The 18,716-nt window shown below is 39.6% G+C and overlaps 1 protein-coding gene across 2 annotated transcripts in view; it reads right to left on the reverse strand.

Annotated features, from left to right (window-relative positions):
* Positions 1-5,798: 5,798 nt before the first annotated feature.
* The window catches only part of CCDC80 (coiled-coil domain containing 80), a 44,586-nt gene continuing 31,668 nt past the window's right edge, over positions 5,799-18,716 (reverse strand). For both annotated transcript variants that reach the window (XM_043999111.1, XM_043999110.1), the window contains exons 6-8: positions 11,018-11,121; positions 8,876-8,956; positions 5,799-8,061 (exon numbers count right to left, since the gene is read on the reverse strand). In XM_043999111.1, the coding sequence (XP_043855046.1) occupies positions 7,715-8,061; positions 8,876-8,956; positions 11,018-11,121 (532 nt within the window). In that variant the 3' untranslated portion in view covers positions 5,799-7,714. The remainder of the gene's footprint in view (positions 8,062-8,875; positions 8,957-11,017; positions 11,122-18,716) is intronic.

Here is an 18,716-nt window from a genome sequence, read left to right on the forward strand (position 1 = left end):
CGAAGGTGTTTTTATACTCATTTTATGGATGAGGAAGCTGAGGCTCACAGAGATTAATATACTCGTCTTTCCCTATCTAATCACATTACTAGTAGCTGGGAGCCCTGAGACTTGAACCCAGGTCTTCTGACCAAGTTCAGTGATGCCTATGTAACAAATGAGCTGACCACCCAAACAGTAGGCATACTAAAGGAGGGTGGTAGAAAACAGGATCTAGGTGGTTGTTAACTGCATCAGATAAACTGAGAGATCACCACCTCCTGAAATACCTGAGACTCAATCCTAAATCATCTCTCAGGGTTGCTCATGCCATATTCCCTTGTGCCCAATCCCATGGGCTGCTAGTGGACAACCTCTTATTAACAATTGACTAGAATCACTCTGAGTTCTCTGCCATCTAGACAGCTAGCTAGGATAGAGTACAGTACCTCGAGTCAGGAAAACCTGGGTTTGAATCCTGCCTCAGACACATCCTTGGCTGTGTGATCCTGGGCAAGTCACTTAAATTTTGTTCTCCTCTTCTGTAAAATGGGGCTAATAAGAATGCCTATCAAAAAAAGAAGTGGGGAGCAGCTAGGTGGTGCAGTGGGGTAAAGCACCAGCCCTGGATTCAGGAGGACCTGAGTTCAAATCCAGACTCAGATACTTGACGTTTACTAGCTGTGTGACCTTGGGAAAGTCACTTAACCCTCATTGTTCCTCCCCCTCCCCAAAAAAGACCACCTATATCACAGGATTGTTGAAAGGATCAAATGAGATATTTGTATGGCATTTTGCAAGCTTTCAGGCACTGTATAAATGCTAAGTAATTCTACCACTGCTACCTCTCCAGGCCTGCTGATCATCCCTCTTTTCTCATAGTCTGGGTTTATTGCCATCCTTTCCCACATTCCCCTCTCCCCACCCCCACACCCCCATTTGATAACACTCAAATTTTCATTGAAGGAAGGGATAAACTCCTCTGCTACTTTGTGTTTTTTCCGACATGCCCTGTGCTTTTCTGCCTCCAAACCTTTGCTTAGCCTTTGCCATACTTGATAATCTCTCTGCTGTTTCCACTTTTTGAAATCCTACCTACCCATCACTCAAGGACTAGCTTGACTCTCACCTCCTCTATAACATCATCCTGGATCGATCCCTGCTGAAAGTGCTCACTCTCTTTCCCTTGAAAGCATCTTGCCCCCTGGGCACTGCTCATGGTCTGTTTTGTTTGATGGCCATGCATTGCCATTTCTTTTACTATATTCAGTAAATTCCTTAAGAGTACAGACCATGTCTTATTTGGTTTTTATTTCCCTTTTCATAGAGCATATATCTAATAAATTTCTCTTGCATTCAAGTAAAGAAGACTCAGAAAGGGCAGAAAAACATGTAAAGAAAATCTAATCATGGGAAGACTTAGATGGAGATTTGATTCACTTATCACCCTTTCAAAAACAGCCTTACCTGAGAGCAACAATGGTAGCTAATTGTTTGTATAGTTTTCTAAGGTTCATAAAACACTTTTTATATCATTATTGTATGTAATATTCACAGCAGCCTTGTGAGGTAAATAACATAGTTATTATTATCTCTACTTTATAGATGAGGCATCAGGGTCTTCAATTAACTGGTTCACCTGAGGTCACCCTGCTGGTAAGTGTGGGATATAGAATTGGAATCCAGATCGTCTCTGACTTTCCCTAACAGTGCACTGCCTATATAAATGGGATATATGATAGGAACCCAGGGGGAAGGAACCAAAGACAAGCTTAATTTACTTCATAAATCCATAGATAATGAGAACTAGAAAGAAACTGACTCCAAAACCTCTCATTGTACAGGTGAGGAAAAGTAAAACCAGAGAACTGTGCTAAGGAGTTAAATGTCACATAGCTAGATAGCAACAAAACCAGGTATTGAAACCAAGTATCCCATCCCCACAGTATAGCACTGAGTTATCATACCGCCATTTTCCTAGGGCCCCCCATGGCTTTCAAAATCATCCTTCAGGCTATCTTTGACTGATATGCCAAAGGGTTTTTAACTTGGAGTCTGTGAATTTAATTGCCTGTTTTTAATATTTTGATAAGTGAATTTTAATTGGTTTCCTTTAATCCTGTGTATTTTGTTTTATGAACTTAAAAACATTATTCTGAGAAGGGGTCCATGGATCTGACCAGATAGCCAAAAGGTTCTCTGATGCAAAAAAAAAAAAAAAGTTAACTCCTACAATAAGTGTTTATCCCACATCTTAGGGGATGAGGGACCATTGATCTGCCACCCTCAAGGAAGAAACTAAGGCTATAGATCTTTTCTGCTTGCGTAGTTTGTGCAAAGCTCTGATTAGGATATCATAGAATTACCTCACCTAGGACCCTCCTAGAGGAGTGTTTTTAAAATATGCCCCAAGAGCCCAAATCACTCACAACCCTCCTTGTCTCCTCACCCACCTGAACTTTGCATGGCAGCGCTAACCTATCTAATAAGAGACTTCTGGGAGTTCTCCAAGATGGAGGTGATGGCCCCACTCAAATCAGCCCCCAAGCTAGCTAGATTTTCCCCAGTTCTCTGTGTCAGCTGGAATCCACTGTCCCCATCAAATCTCTTTCTGTGTCTTTGCCAAAGGTTGATTATGAGCAGACAGCGCTGACTGAGCGGTGAGCTTGGTTGATTGTTTGGATCCGAATGGACCTAAAGGTTCTGGGGTGTGCATGAGACTTGGATTCCCAGGTGACATCAGACAGTTCCACATGGGAACTGCTAACATAGCTCAAATTCAAATGACCACATGAGACCTCTGGGGCCAGGCATTCTGACGTGCAGGGCGGAGTGCTTGGAAGATGGGGTTGAATGGAAGAAAAAGGAAGAAGAAAATTATTTTGGCGGGATCTTGGAAAGTGAGCCAATAGTATATCCCTCTCAGGAAAGCTAGGATTTGCCTGGGCTCCCCACAAAATCATTATCTTCCTCCCTTACCCTCTGGTCAGATCTTAAAGCTACATCCAGGCTTGCACTTCTCCAAGGTAGGGTCTCCTGAGTATGTTTTCATTTCCAAGATGTCCAAAAGCCGAGGAGCATAGAGGATGCTAAATTGTTCACGAAAGCTCCATTGACCCTGAGAAGGCCTGAACCTTCTACCCAAGAGAACAGGGATGTATCTTCCCAATGAAATAATATCAAGAAGTGACCCCCCATCCCAGACAGACCACCCCACCCCTCCATCTTTTCCTCTAGATTGTGGTGGGGACAATTGGTGGAATGAAGTAACCCTATAAATGTCAAAGACTAAAGAAATCTCCACCTGAATCACCCTGGCTTCCATTACTACAAATCTTGCAGGCCTTGACATCAGCCTTAGACCCATAATTGTAGCACCTCCATGAGCTGCAACTTGGAAGTTCTTCTCTCCAATAACAATCTTCTTTCATCTCTTCCTCAGCCTGGGTGCCAGCCAGCTGATGCAATGAATAGAATGCTGGGACTGGTATCAGGAAGACCTGAGTTCAAATATAGCCTCAGATACTTATTAGCTGTGTGACCTTGGGCAAGTCACACAACTTCTGTTTGCCTCAGTTTCTTCAACTTTAAAATAGGGAAATTAGTAACATCCACCTCATAGAGTTAGTATGAGAATCAAAGGAGACAACATGTATAGCGTGCTTAGCACAGTGACTGGCACCTAATAAGTGCTTACTAAATGCTTATTTTTTTCCTAAAACCTATTATTTATGATTCCTATAACCTCCAATTTTTCTGTATCTCACTGTCCTTATCCATAGACTTTCCTATGACCTCAGTCATTCTTTCAATCCTGATCCTATCATTGACCTTTTGACCTGGACACTCCCCTCCAACCTTTCTCTCTGTACTCCAGTCTCCCTGTACTCCAACCAAGGGTGTGCCCTGGCTAACTCATATGAGTTCAGAGATTGTTAAATTGTCAAGTGTGGGCATTTTCATCTCAGAAATGAGCCAAAATGATAAGTTAGAGCTTAATTAAGCATTTTACATTTTATCTGTACTTAAGAAAATGATAAACAAAATGTTAATAATTCACATTAAGCTTGCATGATTAAAGTTTGTCTTGCATACATTTTTGTTGGAGAGCCAGTTGTTAAACATTTAACAACATGCCACCGACTCCAACTATTCATGTTCAATATTAAATGACACCTACCATCTATTTCTTATTGTTTTTCACAAAGGACATTTTATTTCAGCCCTCAGAGAACCCCTACCCTCTACTCCCCTCTTTATTTTTGCCCCCCCCAAAGCATCAATTAAATCCTCAATGCTGAACAGAGAGTGACTATTATATACCCAACAGTGGTTATTCTATATCTTCTTTCTTTTAAAGCCTCCACCACGATTTTGAAAACAACATTGCTCAGCAAAAATCTTGCTTTAGTGAGAAAATTGAGACTATTCAACCAGAGTTCCCTACTGCAAACCTCTCTTTATCTTCACCCATCCTTTCTTTTTCTAGCCTCAGAGAAACCTCATCTTGTCAAAGCTAACTTCTTTAGTTGTTCCGTGTTAGTAGTATGCATCCCATCTTCTCTGATCATTCCCTACTCCCTTCTCTCCTCTTCAGTTTCTTCCTTCCAATGGCTTCCTGATGGCTACACATATGTCCATCCTCAAAAACACACACGCATACACAAACTTCACTTGATACTGCCATCTACTCAAGCTGTCATCCTGTACTTCTCTCTTTTATCGTCAAACAAATAGAAAACATTCCTATAATTGTTCACTGGCTGCACTTTCTTCCAACCCACTCAATTCTCAACTCTTTGCAATCTGCCTTCCAATCCCACTACTCTACTGAAACTCCTCCCTCAAAGGTTAGTTGTGTTCTGCAGGACGCTGAATCCTCACCCTCTGTACTCTTTGATCTGTCTATGGTTTTAAATCCTATTGACTAAGGTTCCCTTTGTCCCAGAAACTCTCCATCTTTGGCTTCTGGGACACAATTCTCTCCTGGTTCTCTTCCTTCTGCCTGACCTCACCCCAGGCTCTTCCTCCTCCCCAACACTCCACAAATAATCATTTGGTAAATTTTGTTAATTCCATTTCTATGACATACCTTGCCAGTCATATACCTACCACTTCCCTTCAGACCTTCATTACCTCTCACCTGGACTATTGTAAGAGCCTCCTATCCGCTTGGATAACCACATCCTGGTTCTATTATCAAGAGATAATTCATGTAAGAGTTGAATTAAATAGTCTCAGAGGTCCCTTCCAACTCAGATGCTATGATTCTCATCTCCCTTTCTTGTGTTTCTACCCTCTCCAATCTTCCCACAGCTGTCAAAATAATCTTCCTAATGCACAACGTCACTCCCTGCTCAAAAACATCAGTGGCTTCCTATTGCCTATAGGATGAAACACAGACTCTTGGGGACTTCAACAGTCTGGCTCTGACCTTCCTTTCCTACTTCCTTTTGTACCACTCCTCTTCATTCTCTCTGCATTATAACCAAACTGTACTTCTAGCTATTTCCTAAGTCTTATATTCCATCTCTAATCTCTGCATTCAAAGTAATTGTTTCACCCTCCTAGAATGCATTCCTTTCTCATCTCTCCCTTTTAGAATTCTTATCTTCCATCAATTCTCAGCTGATGCCACTTCCTTCATAAAACTTTCCCCAGTTCCCTCAGTTGTTAGTCCCCTCTCCCTCCTTAATTTTTTTAAATTTTTGTTAAAATTTTTGTGTGTGTGGAGCAATGAGGATTAAGTGACTTGCCCAAGATCACACAACTAGTAAGTGTCAAGTGTCTGAGGCCGGATTTGAAATCAGGTCCTCCTGAATCTAGGGCCAGTGCTTTATCCACTGTGCCACCTAGCTGCCCCCCTTAATTTTTTTAAGGAATACTTTATTTGGTCTATCACTCACCTGCATTGTTCTAGACTTTGAGTTGTATGTATCCAAGTCAATGTTATATTCATCCCTCCCCCTAAAATGTGAATTTCTTGAGGTAGAGACTGTTTCATTGTTTTCTATATCCTTATCTTTCTATAGCTTTTTCTATACCCTTTATCCTGTAATCCCTTTATCCTATCCTGTACCCTTTCCATATCCAGAATAAAGCATTTGTATAAAATAGGTACTCAAAGCATGTTTGTCGAGTGGAATGAAATCTTCTTTTGAAAGAGGGTATATTAGCATTCTTTCTCCTGAAGGAAGAGGCCTGAAATGGGTAATTTTCAAGCTTTCTTCCTTTTCATAGATCCAGGGTTCCCATTTGAACTTTTATTTGTAGCAGAATGGAGATCTGATGGAAATACTTGAAGCCCATACAGCAGTCATGAGAGAGCTAACAACAAATGCACAAACATTTGTATTTTTTAGTGTTAACCTTTTTGTTATTATTAGCTAATAATAGCATCACATTTATGGTATTAGTTATTAGCAATAATAAGGACCAGTACACATCCCTGTTATAGGAGCAGACCAGGGCAGTCAGTAGTAAGACTGTTCAGACAGCCTAATGAGGCACACAGTGGACATTCAATAGACATCTGTTGAATGAATGATGAATGTATATTTCATTCCATTGTAAAGTGGGGGGAAAAACCACTTTCTAAGAAACAATTTCACTTCCCTCCCACATTTTTATTCCACTATGATATAAATAGGTCACATCTGCCAGACAATAGAAACAAAGGCAGCCATGGAGACTATGTGTCTGTATTCTTCTAATATAGCACACTGTGTTAATAGTGGGTCCAATGAAGCAAATAAACATGGATGTTGCCTGTGATGGGAGAGGTCTAGCCTTCCCATGCTTAAAGCTATTCCACCTTGACTAGATAGCTGTCAGTATATGCCCTTTGTTAACTTCAGAGGCAAGTCTTGGAACTCTATCTCCTTTCTACTTCCATGTCCAAGTTTTGTGCTCCCCAAAGCCCTTGGATACAACTCTGAATGGACAGTAGGAATCAGGGAGACCCAGGCAGTGGTCATGGGTCCTAAATAGGGAATGGAACCTGCAAGGAGGCAAAGCCAACTTCACAAAGAAGTCACTGTGGCTGTCAGAGGAATTTTGTGGCCAAGGTCACATGGTATCACTGTTCCTTTTGGTGAAAGATTTTCTCCTCAAAATATTGTAATCCCTCTTTAATTGTCATGTTTTATGAATGAAACTCAAAATATGAAGCTTTGTCAATTTAAGCAAAGTTTCTTTTGGGCAGATATGCAAAAAAGGTGCTAAGAATCAAACTGCAATCTCATTCATTCACCTTTCTTAAAAGAATCTGGGCTGTTACCTTTTACTCATCTTCTTCAACATTATACACAATTCTCACTTTCCAATAAATACTTTTGAAAAATAAAAAAAAAGCATCAGAATGCTTATTTTACAGTCTTCTCTCTACCACACAATGTCCATCAATGAAGGAAATAAAAGGAAATCATCTTGGTTTTTAGTACAATGACTGAGCAACAGATGCCCTCCAGCTAAAGAAAACAGGAAAGGAAGTCTTTGTTACTTTAAAACTCTGGGGTTACTATTTCGTAACTATTTCACTTTTAAAGACTCATGCACTTTGGCGAAGGCAAAAGTCTGCTATTTATTTAGTCTTGGATGAACACTGTAAGAAAAAAGCAGGGTAGTTTAAGCTGTTTGAAGGAATTTCTTTACATTGCTGACCATATGTGGCTTTAACAGCTGCAGGGATTATTGGTTGGGAAATGGAAGGGAGGCAAAGGTTACATAGTTCTGCTCAGTAAGGGTATCCATGGTGGTAACCCTCATGATGACGATAATCATCCTGGTAGCCGTCCTGGTAACCTTGGTGATAGCTATGGTAACCATAACCAGCATACTCATCTTCAGGGCACCTCATGCCCAGTGACTGCTGAATGGCCATCTCTTGTCTCCTGAGTTGCATGGAATCAATTAAGTCATATACAATCACCATGGACCACATTGGAGAAGGATACCAGGACTTGACATTTCCATCTTTCCCAACCAGGAGCATGGAGAAGTACTCGGGACTAACTTGAAAATAGTTCCGTATATCTTTCACCAAATGGGCAGGCAAATCTTCTCGTTCAACCACAGAACTTCCTAGAAGAGGATTGAAATAGTAGCCATCAATGAATTGTGGTTTTATAATTCATGGGGGGAAAAAACAATATGGCAGGACCAAGTAGGAAACCCAAGTTCCCGTTCTTTTGGCACAAGCCAAGGCTATAATGCAGGAATTTTGCCATAGGGAAATATCAGAATTAGTTATAGAGCACATAAAAATCTAACAAAATGGCAGGGGAAGAGGAAGGCATGAGTTACAGGTGGGGTCATGTGTCCTTAAAGAGTACCATGCTCCCAAATAGTTATCACCTTGGCCCAAGCTTTAAGAGAAATTTACTTCTTTCTTCTAGTAGCTCATCTTTCCTGCTGTTCTACAATACCATTAGTAATGAACTTTGGTACACATCACATCTCTTTCATAGGAATGTTAGAAAAGGTAGAATCAAACTATTAATTTAACTCCTGTCAGATTAATTTCTTTTAAGCTGGTCATTAACAAAGACGATATTGTCCATTTTCCTGAACTTGTTTCCCATCAGAATAGCAACTCATTTCTTGGCAACCAAAGTCATTCTTTCAATTGATGCTTTTATAGCCAAGAGGAGTTTTTCATCAGCAAATGTGTGTGGGGAGAGTAGGGGCAAAGAATGCTTAAAAATAGATCTAGTGAAACCAAATTGAAATAATGGAGGAAACAGATATTATTAACTAATTTTCTAAGTGATGTTTTGAATGGGCGATACTATTTTTCCAGCATTGTCTTGGTCTTAAAAATATGCTTTTTGTGTATATGTATGCATGGGCACATTAACTTTGTTAATAGTCAATTACTTAAAATAAAACATATTACCGTTGATTGGGAACAATTCCAAAACTCCCCCGATGTCTTCACCAAGGCCTAGCAACTTCAAAATGGTTATGTGGCGCAGACCTGGGAGAAAGATGAGAGCCATAGTTAATTTATAACAATCCACTTCAAATAGCTACTACTTCCCAAAATTTTGCAGCTGAGCATTCAAGATATCTTTCCAGAGCTAACACATATATTTAAAAAGAAAATGAAGTGAATAATTCTTTCACACATTAAGCGTCAGAATTTTTTTTTAATGCCAAAATGGGAAAAGTATGAAAAGCCATATCCTGTGGCTCTTAGAATTAATATCAGTGTTTAAGGAATGTTCAACTGTTTTCATAGATTGGAATAGAAGAACTTGGTCTTAAACCACTGTTTGCATTTTCTGGAATGATGAAACAGTTAGTTCATTAAAATGTCTGAGATTCTTTGGGCTGGCTGGTGCTTGGAAGGAAGCTGAGCCAGAAATTGCAATGGCTTCCCTTGGTAGCTTTTCTCATTAACTTCTTTCCAGAGGAAGGACCAGGAGGTCAGAGACCTAATTTGCTTCAGTTGATAGAGAGCCCATTCTAGGAATCCACCAAAGAGACTGTTAGCACATTTTATAGCCCTCAGGGCTTAGGAGATTGTTTTTAAAATTCCGAAGGGAAACCCATGGGGAAAGCAGAGCTTTATTTCAAATATCCAGCTGAATTTTAGGAAAGAGAGGGAAGGTCATGCCTTGGTAACTTATGGGCATTCTTTTAAACATAAGGATGGCAAAGGGTTACAGTGGACAGAAAGCAGGAAGGACATGGGGCTTGTCATGACATGGTACTGGGATGTCAATGAAGATTTTGACAAAATCTCAAGTCAGGCAGTAATCTGGAGCTAATCATCTAATAATAGTGTCAGTTCTGTAGCCTGGGGATGGGGGATGGGAAAGACTGAAATGGACTTCTTTTGAAGAGAAGCCAAAACCCAGGCAGATAGAAGTTTTTTTGGGGAAAATGCATATACGCTTTTCCTGTTTCCTTGCAGTACATTCAATACTGACGGGCAAGGTTGCTTCCTACCCAAATACCAGGCATATTCGTCGTGTGAATCACATTTTCAAATGCAGGCCTGTGAAATCAACAAAATAAATCTAAGCCAGACTAGCCTTTTTTTTTTCTTCACATTTTCCTTATGGAAATGATTTTGATCCATGGAGTAAACATTTGTGTATATGTGACAGATGAAAACTAAGCAGTGCCCAGGAGTTTATTATCTAGATCAAGGGGATTTTTCAATGATCTGTGTTTATGCCTTCACTTGGCATGGTGGATGCTGGATTTGGGATTAAGAGGATGGTTCAAATTGTGTCTCCGACTTTTAAAAGCTGTGTAACTCAGCATCATCAACATTATGTGTTGGTCAACTGTGATTCTTCTCAGCAATACAACGGTATAAGATAGTTCCAAAGAACTCATGATGGAAAAGGCTCTCCAAATCCAGAAAAAAAAAACTGTGGAATATGGATGTGGATTGAACCATACTATTTCTTTTGGTTTTTGGTGCTGTTGTTTTCCTTTTTTGAGGTTTTTCCTTTTTGCTCTGATTCTTCTCTTATATGACTAATGCAGAAATATGTTTAATGTTATTATACATATGTAACCTATATCAGATTATTTGCTGTCTTGGGGAAGGGGGAAGGGAGGGGAGGGAGGGAGAAAAATTTGAAACTAGAAATCTTATAAAAACAAATGTTGAAAACTATCTCTATGTGTAACTCGAAAATAATAAAATACTTTTATAATAAAAACCAAAACCAAAATAAAACAAAAAGGCTGTGTAACTATGGGCAAGTAACTTAGCCTCTCTAAGCCCCAGTTTCTTTAGCTGCAAAAAGGAAATATATGTATATGTGTGTGTATATAGATGTGTATAAATATTTATGTGTATATATGTGTATATAAATGTATTTATACATATGTGTGTATATATGTGTGTATGTATGTATGCATTAAAAAACCCATTTCACATGGTTTCAATTAGGTTCCAATGAAACAATATATAAAAAAGCACTTTGCAAGCTTTTAAGCATTCTATTGTTATTATTTATAAAAAGAGGTAGAGGAGAGAAGGGTCTGCAGAAGTAGCAATGGCAGGGCTTCTTACCAAAATTGCAAGCCTGTCCACTGAGAGCAGAAAGCTGTTGTGAGTATGCCCAGTCTTCATCATTGGGAGCAGAAATCACCAGTAAACGCCTCCTCCATCGGAATCTGGAAAGTAAGCAATGAAGACTTAGGTTTTGCAGTGGACAGAAGTGGCTGCCCCTCCCCATTCCAAGCATCAAACGACGCCTCTTACCACTGCACAGGAAGCTACTTGGGGCTGAGATTCCATGGAGGCTCATGCTGAAACACTGACATTCCAAATCCTATTCCAGACCATGGGCTAGATTAACTCTGCAAGTCCTCTGTCATTTGCCAACTTTGCCAACAGAGTATGCCTCCTCAATCTACTTTCTGTTAACTGGCTCCCCAAACCTAGTCATCCATTTTCACTACCTAAATTGTAAGTACCATGACCGTGTTACCTCTTCTAAAAGATTCATCCCTATTCTCATCAGCTTTACTCCTCCCTAGGCCCTCTCCATCCCAATTTCCCCATCTCCTAGATCAGATCCAATGTACCTTTTGGAATCTCCAGCTCTCTTTTCAACAAACTCACTTATATCCTTGAACTTTTCAAGCAATATTCCGTTAGCCTCTCTATTTAACTGAAACCTGATTCTCCCCCAACAACACACATCCCTTGCGATTCTCCCCAGTGGAAGCTACTCCTACCACTTCTGCAATTCACAGGGTCAGAAGTAAGAGGGCATATTCTTCCCACCAGCTCTTCTACTGCTACCTCTCAGTATCATTTCTTTTTTGAAGTCTGTACAATCCAATTATATACCACTCTTTCCCCCAACCTTGTTTTGTCCAGTTTGCTCTTCTAACTTTCTCCTTTCTCAGTGATTTTATCCCCTCTTCACAGTCTTCCTTTGTCGCCATCTGTATGCAGGTGTTCTCAAACTGAGGTCCATGGACATTTAAAAAAAGCAATTGCCAAATTTCAATATAGTTGGTTTCCTTGGTAAATCGATGTATTTTACTTTGTATATTTAAAAACATTATTCTGAGAAGGATTCCAAAAGTTTTACTAGAGAACTAAAGGAATCTGATGGTTAAGAAACCCTAACCTGTAGGAAATTCAATATTCACTTTGACAGCCTCTCTAACAATATGCCACACAAGTCTTCCTCTCTGTTGACCTTATATATAAACCACATATTAGCACAGATATACCAAAAGTCTCCTCACCTTGAAAAATGACATCACTTCCATGATCTAGAATCTTACTATTGACTAGACAACCATAGCCTTCCATCCTTCTCCTAGTCTTTTGCTCATATCAAGCCTACTCTTCATCTTCTGATCTCTTTGCCTACCCCTATCCTCTTCAGTTGGCCATGTATTCCACTTGAATTTCATTTGCTCTTGTATCCATTAACATTTTAATGCTTCAGTGACAGAACCCTACAATTCCCTATGTCTCCCTCAACCACCATTCTTGACTCATCTATTTTCATGCCTAGAAACCCCCACCATCTGGTTTCTTTAATATTGATTCAAGACTCATGTGTTACTAGAGAAAGTGACAAAACTGAGTTTATTTCAAATTTCTCATCCATAAACTCAGCTAGACCATTGCCCTGGGGCAGTGTGGCGCAGATAGAGTATGGGACTTTGGGTCAAGAAGACCTTAGTCCAAATCTTCCCTCAAATTTTTTACTAGATATGTGACCCTAAACAACACCCTAATCCTCTCCAGGCCTCAGGTTTCTCTTCTATAAGATAAGGGAGTTGGATTCAATGACCTTCAGGCTCTAAATCGATGGTTCTGTGTTGTCTGACAGCCCTTTATTCTCATCAGATACTTGAAATTTTCCATGATAAATTTTCCAAACCTTTTCTTTTCTCCTCTCTCCCAATTGTACTCTTATTCTCTACATTTACAAATATATGCCTTAGTCCCCTGCTTCACTGAGAAAACTGTACTTTGTTCTATTCCCCCAAATTTCCAACAACATCAATCCCTCCCTTCTTTCCCCATTTGAGAATCCTTTCCTGATCCTCCTTAATGCTAGTACCTTCCCTCTGTTGATTATCTCTAACTTCTTCCCATACCTTTTGTTTATACATACTTCTTTGTTGTTTCCCCCACTAGACTGTGAGCTCCTTAAAAGCAGGGACTATGGGGCAGCTAGGTGGCGCAGTGGATAGATCACTGGCCCTGGAGTCAGGAGTACCTGAGTTCAAATGCGGCCTCAGACACTTAACACTTACTAGCTGTGTGACCCTGGGCATGTAACTTAACCCCAATTGCCTCACTAAAAAAAAAAAAAAAAAAAAAGCAGGGACTATCTTTTGTCTGTATCCCTAGCACTTAGTACAGCCCCGGCACATAGTAGGTATTTATTAAGTTTTTATTGATTGGTTGATAGGTGCTTAATAAGTGGGTCTTGACTGACTGACTCTTCATGAAGATTAATCAATCTACTTGCACCTTTGATTCCATTCCTTCCTGTCTTTTCCAGCAAAATGCTTCTGTAACCATTGACTTTCTTGAATGCATCTTCAATCTCTCCACCATTATCTCACTTCCCATCTGCCTAAAACATGGCCAGGTTTCCCCAACTCAATAATAAGTCTTCCCTGGACTGTTCTAACCTATCCAATTATTTTTCAGTCTCCTTCCCTTTATTGATAAACTTCTTGAAAAAGTTGTCTATACCTATGCCTCTACCTCTTTACTACACTTTTTGATCTGGCATTTATCTCCACCCCCACCCCACCCCAAATTCTACCAACACTGCTTTTTTCAAGGTCTCCAAGTTCCTCCATCTCCCATCTATTTATCTCTATTTTTACCACCAGGCCCCTTATCACAGACCAAGTTCATTTCCATAAACCAGAAGTTAATAGATACTGCCATGGAAGCTGAGATCGTATCTACTGAACACATTTTGTACCCTGTCCATTACAGTCTCCCAAGTCAAAAGGGCATTTATTTAGACTTTAAATGATGATAATGAATACAGAGGAGAAATAGGATCAAAGGACACTTTGAGGGCGTTTGAAATATATTTACTGGGGAAAATGTGCTTTGCCATGTAATGGGAGAACTGTAATGGAGGCAGTACCAATATGCTAAAAAATTAAATAAATAGATAGATAGATAAAAAGACAGTGGCTTTCATGCTTGTTTCTTTCTCTGCCATTAAGTCCCACTATCTGGAGACCAAAAATAAGAAGATGCAGTCCAGAAAAAAAAAAAAAAGGACTGGGGCAGCGGGGAGGGAAGGAGTGTGGCAAAAGTTGGAATGACTAGGAAGAACACAACAGCAGGAAGAAATACTAGTTTTAAATGGAAGGCCTCTAATGAGCCTCACTGAGAACCAAGACCATTAAATTAGAGCTATTTCTCTTGTTTTTTCTTAAAAGGGAAAGAAGATATAAAATCAGCATTTAGAATGGGTGGGTGGGGGGAGGCAGTGTGAGCTCAGCTAGAGGGGAGAGGGAGCAGGGCAGGAGGGTGGGACTTCGGGACTGTCGAGATTTCTGGAGGAGAGCTCCGTGACTGTCGTCAGGGTCACACCAGTCTGTTCTCTACATCCTCCTGCTTTTCTAGGAGCTTTGCCAGACTAGAACTGACCCATGTAACCCAGCCCAGACCTAACTCAGGCTCCCAGGCCTCACACAAAGCTATGAAGGCTTCGCCTGATGGAGTTATTTTGGGTGATGTATATTTTGGCGTGTTTACCTAACTATGCCATTGAATGAAGTCCTGACTTCTGTGGTATGTGATTCAAGACCTACTGTCTCAGACATAATGAACAGAGGGTTGTTTCCTTGTTAAGTAACGGCTCTTTCTCTGCAGGGGGTGCACCAAGAGCTCAGCCTGGTTCCCAGGACATGGCACAGGTTGCGAATCTCACCACACTGCCTTAATTTGGAACAGTGGTTTCCCTGTCAATGTGGCTACTCTGCAAATAAAAACTCCGAGCTGTGCATGTGTTTTTACATATCTTGCTGGTATTCCCAAATCAGTAGATATTTGATACCATTCTCTGTGGTTTCATTCTCATGGAGAGATAATTATAGGCAGAACAAAATGAACATTACTGAAGACTAGACTAGCTCCAGTATTTGCTAATCCCAAATGAAAATGTATAGTCTCCCAAATACCTCAGCAAATTTGGAAGAAAAGTCCCATTTGAAGAAGAAACCAAGTTTATTCTGCTATTTTCTACATCCCTTTTTCCTCAGGTTTTAGCTTCAGAGGTTTTTACTCACATGCTGCTCCTTTCTATCTATCCCTTGCAGCTAAAGTCCTCTGTCTAGGGCCTAGATAAGAGAAACCCCATGACCTTACCAGTCATTATCCTGTAGAACATAAGTGGATGAACCCATGAGCAGTTTGGGTTAGTACACTGGACTAAGGTGGCATTTGCTCAAATGAGCTTCTATTGCTAAAAAGGGGGATAATTTCTTTCTTTCCTTCTTTCTTTCTTTCTTTCTTTCTTTCTTTCTTTCTTTCTTTTTTTGCGGGGCAATGGGGGTTAAGTGACTTGCCCAGGGTCACACAACTAGTAAGTGTCAAGTGTCTGAGGTCATATTTGAACTCAGTACTCCTGAATCCAGGGTTGGTGCTTTATCCACTCTTCCACCTAGCTGCCCCAGGGTATAATTTCTTTAGCCCAAGACATCTCTCAGTGGGGGCCTGAAAGTCCCTCCATGCAAAAAGGTCAGCATAAGACAATAGGCTAAATTGCCTGCCTGTCTTGCTGGGTATGTCAGGGGAGAAGCTAGGTGGCAGAGTGGATTGTAACGATTGGAATAACGCCACCTGCTGGATACTTACTGTAGAGGAGTTCTGCCCATGAAGCGAAGGTCTTTGAGGGCAAGACCAGGCATCAGGAAGTGACGCGGACGAGTGGGAGGAGGAAGGAAGAGACTGGCGCTCGGTCTCACTCTTTTTTTTTCCTGAGGACTCTGGCGGAGAAGGGAGCTAGAAATGCGCTCTCCCTTTAATAGATAGGAATCTAGACCTTTCTCTCTCTCTTTACCAAATTCTTATTCTCCTTAATAAATGCTTAAAAGTCTAACTCTTGCTAAAGCTTATAATTTATTGGCGACCACTCATTAAATATTTTAGACAGACTAGCTAGAATTTTAGCCCTTAACAGATGGCTGACCACGAAGAGGAAAGCTAACCCTCAGTCTTCTTCTGATCTGCTGGTTGGGTAAGAAATTTCCCCTCCCTCTCCCTTTAACTGCTAAGTACTGGTGTATTGGCTGTGTTTTCCTTTAAATTTTTTCGAATGGACCTTTTAAACTCCCTAATTATCCTATTTTTGATTTTAGTCTGTTTAACCAGACAAATGGGAGATAAGATCATGTTAATGCTTTGTTTTTGTGGATTTTCTATTTTTCTTTTTATTTTTGTTAAAAGAGCCAGCAACTTACTCACACAAGGAAATATCTCCCCCTCTCCCAACCATGCTTTTTCAGAGAAACCTGAAGAGATTCCTACAGTTTTTCCCAGTTCTAACACTAATTGTTGCTTTAATTTTGCATGCCTGGAGGCAATGACCCACCCTCTAGAAGCTTTTAATCCCCTAGCACCTGGAGGCAAAGTGGGGGAAGAGGAATCCAGGCCTGAGTTCAAAATCAAGTCTGATTCAAATTGCTCTGGTCCCTCCCCTCCTCTCCAGACCCCACCCTCTACTCCTCCTATGGCCAAGCCCATAGCTTCCCCTGCCTGGGAAGTCCAGAGATCTGATGCGCATGCTCAACTTTTTCTACCTGCATTTGCAGCTTCAGGCTCAGCCCTTCCCCGGCCTGGCTGTGCTTTTGAGACAATCTTAGAAAACTCTTTAAATTCCAGTTATGCTCGTTTTGTTCATAATTTTGCTAACCTGCTTTTGTCTTTAATTAGTAATCTTATAAAGCATTTGTATGGTGAAAAGACTGACAGACAATATAGAGGGGTTAAAGAAGAAAAACTTAAGCTGAATAAGAATGACAATCATCACCATAGTTCAAGACTCCGCTTCTTTTGCCATGGAAGGGTACATATTTTACAGAAATGTAGAAGTACGCAGCAAGGTATTGATATGAGTATTGGGGATTTTAGATATCGGAATCAAAAGTGTTCTGAATTCACTCAGAGTAATAGTATCAGTTCAGAGGTTACATAGGATTTCTATGCTATTACATATGCATTTTGAAATTAATGGTATAGGTTTATTTTCATAGAGTTTTTAATGCTTTTGAGATTGTGTCTTATACTTAGTTTTTAAAACAAGGAGAATATTTGTAAAAGCTTTTTATAGTCATGTGATCAAGTTTATATTTTATAGTACTCTTATTAATATTAAATTCATTTTCATTTAGATTTCCCTAGTTTGAATTTCATTGTCTTTTATTATTCCACGTGTATTTTCTTCTATTCATTCATCTATCTAATTTTGAAACATGGTTTTGATTTCATAATACAATGTTAATTCTAGGAGTATTGTGCTCCCATATTCTGAGTTGTTTGTTTTTGTTATTTTTTTTTCCTCAACTGATTATTTGATCAAACTCTTTAAAGCATTTCCCTGGCAAATTGGTTGCCATGGCAAGTGTAAATTGATTCTAGAAGTATTATTTTTGATAAGCATATTCCCAAAAAAAAAAAAAAGAGGGGAACATTTGTAAAAGTTTTCTTTTTTCAAAAAAAAAAAAGTTTTCTTTGAGATTCTGTTGTGCTTTAACTTATATTTAAATATGTTCAGATTTTTCACAAAAGTAATTGTATACTAAGTAAAAAAAGGTATTATTTGAAATTGTTGCATAATTATATATTATATTCTGAGTCAAGATGTATTCACATTTTTTGCAATCATTTATTATCCTCAATTTTAAATCCATATGAGACTTGGATTATGGGAACTTATCATTTAAGACATTAATTGCCTTTATTCTGAGTTATCAGATGCCAGTTGGCCAAGATGCCATCCAATCACAAGAGGAATACATGCAAGAGCAGACACTGAACTGTCACATGAGGGGAGACATGCATGAAGTCAAGGTATGGCCGAGGGAACGGCTTTTGACAAATGTTGAGGTTGGATTCTCTTGGTTTAATATTTTATTCTCTTTTTCCCCACAATATTGTACAGATGGCTGGAAGTATTCATCCCACCCATCTCACTTCTACACCTGGCTTCTATGCTCCCTCCTATATGCCTGATGCCATGGACATCTCAATCCCATGCATCTGATTAAGTCTGACTCAGTTTCTTCCAATATGTTCGGTGGCATGGACATATATTCCATCCACCTATTTTAAGCCTGGCATACTGTGTTCTTTTATGGTAACCCCCATAATTATCTCAGGTGTCATGATAAATACAGTGTTGAATTTGGCCTTGACACCTGTTACCAATTATATTAGATTTTTTAATTTCTCATAATGGCATGAGGATAATTAGGCAGATGATGCAAAAAGTGATGAAACAAAGATAAAAAATTATTTTTAATAATTAATATCGCAGCAATTGTCTTCTCAATTACCCTCCATAAAGGGGGGACTATAGTAATATTATAATTTTAAAGAATGTTTTAATTTTTGTTTTATTATATGTTTCATGTGTAACAACTAAGATTCTGAATTCCCTTAGACATGTTTTTGAGAACTGCACCTTTAAGTTCTTTAAGAGCACAAAAGGGTGCTTAGCGAATCTTTTGCTTTTTATTTTTTATTTTTGGTTTTGCTT

The sequence above is a fragment of the Dromiciops gliroides genome, chromosome 3, assembly GCF_019393635.1.
Source record: "Dromiciops gliroides isolate mDroGli1 chromosome 3, mDroGli1.pri, whole genome shotgun sequence".
NCBI classification, from domain to species: domain Eukaryota; kingdom Metazoa; phylum Chordata; class Mammalia; order Microbiotheria; family Microbiotheriidae; genus Dromiciops; species Dromiciops gliroides.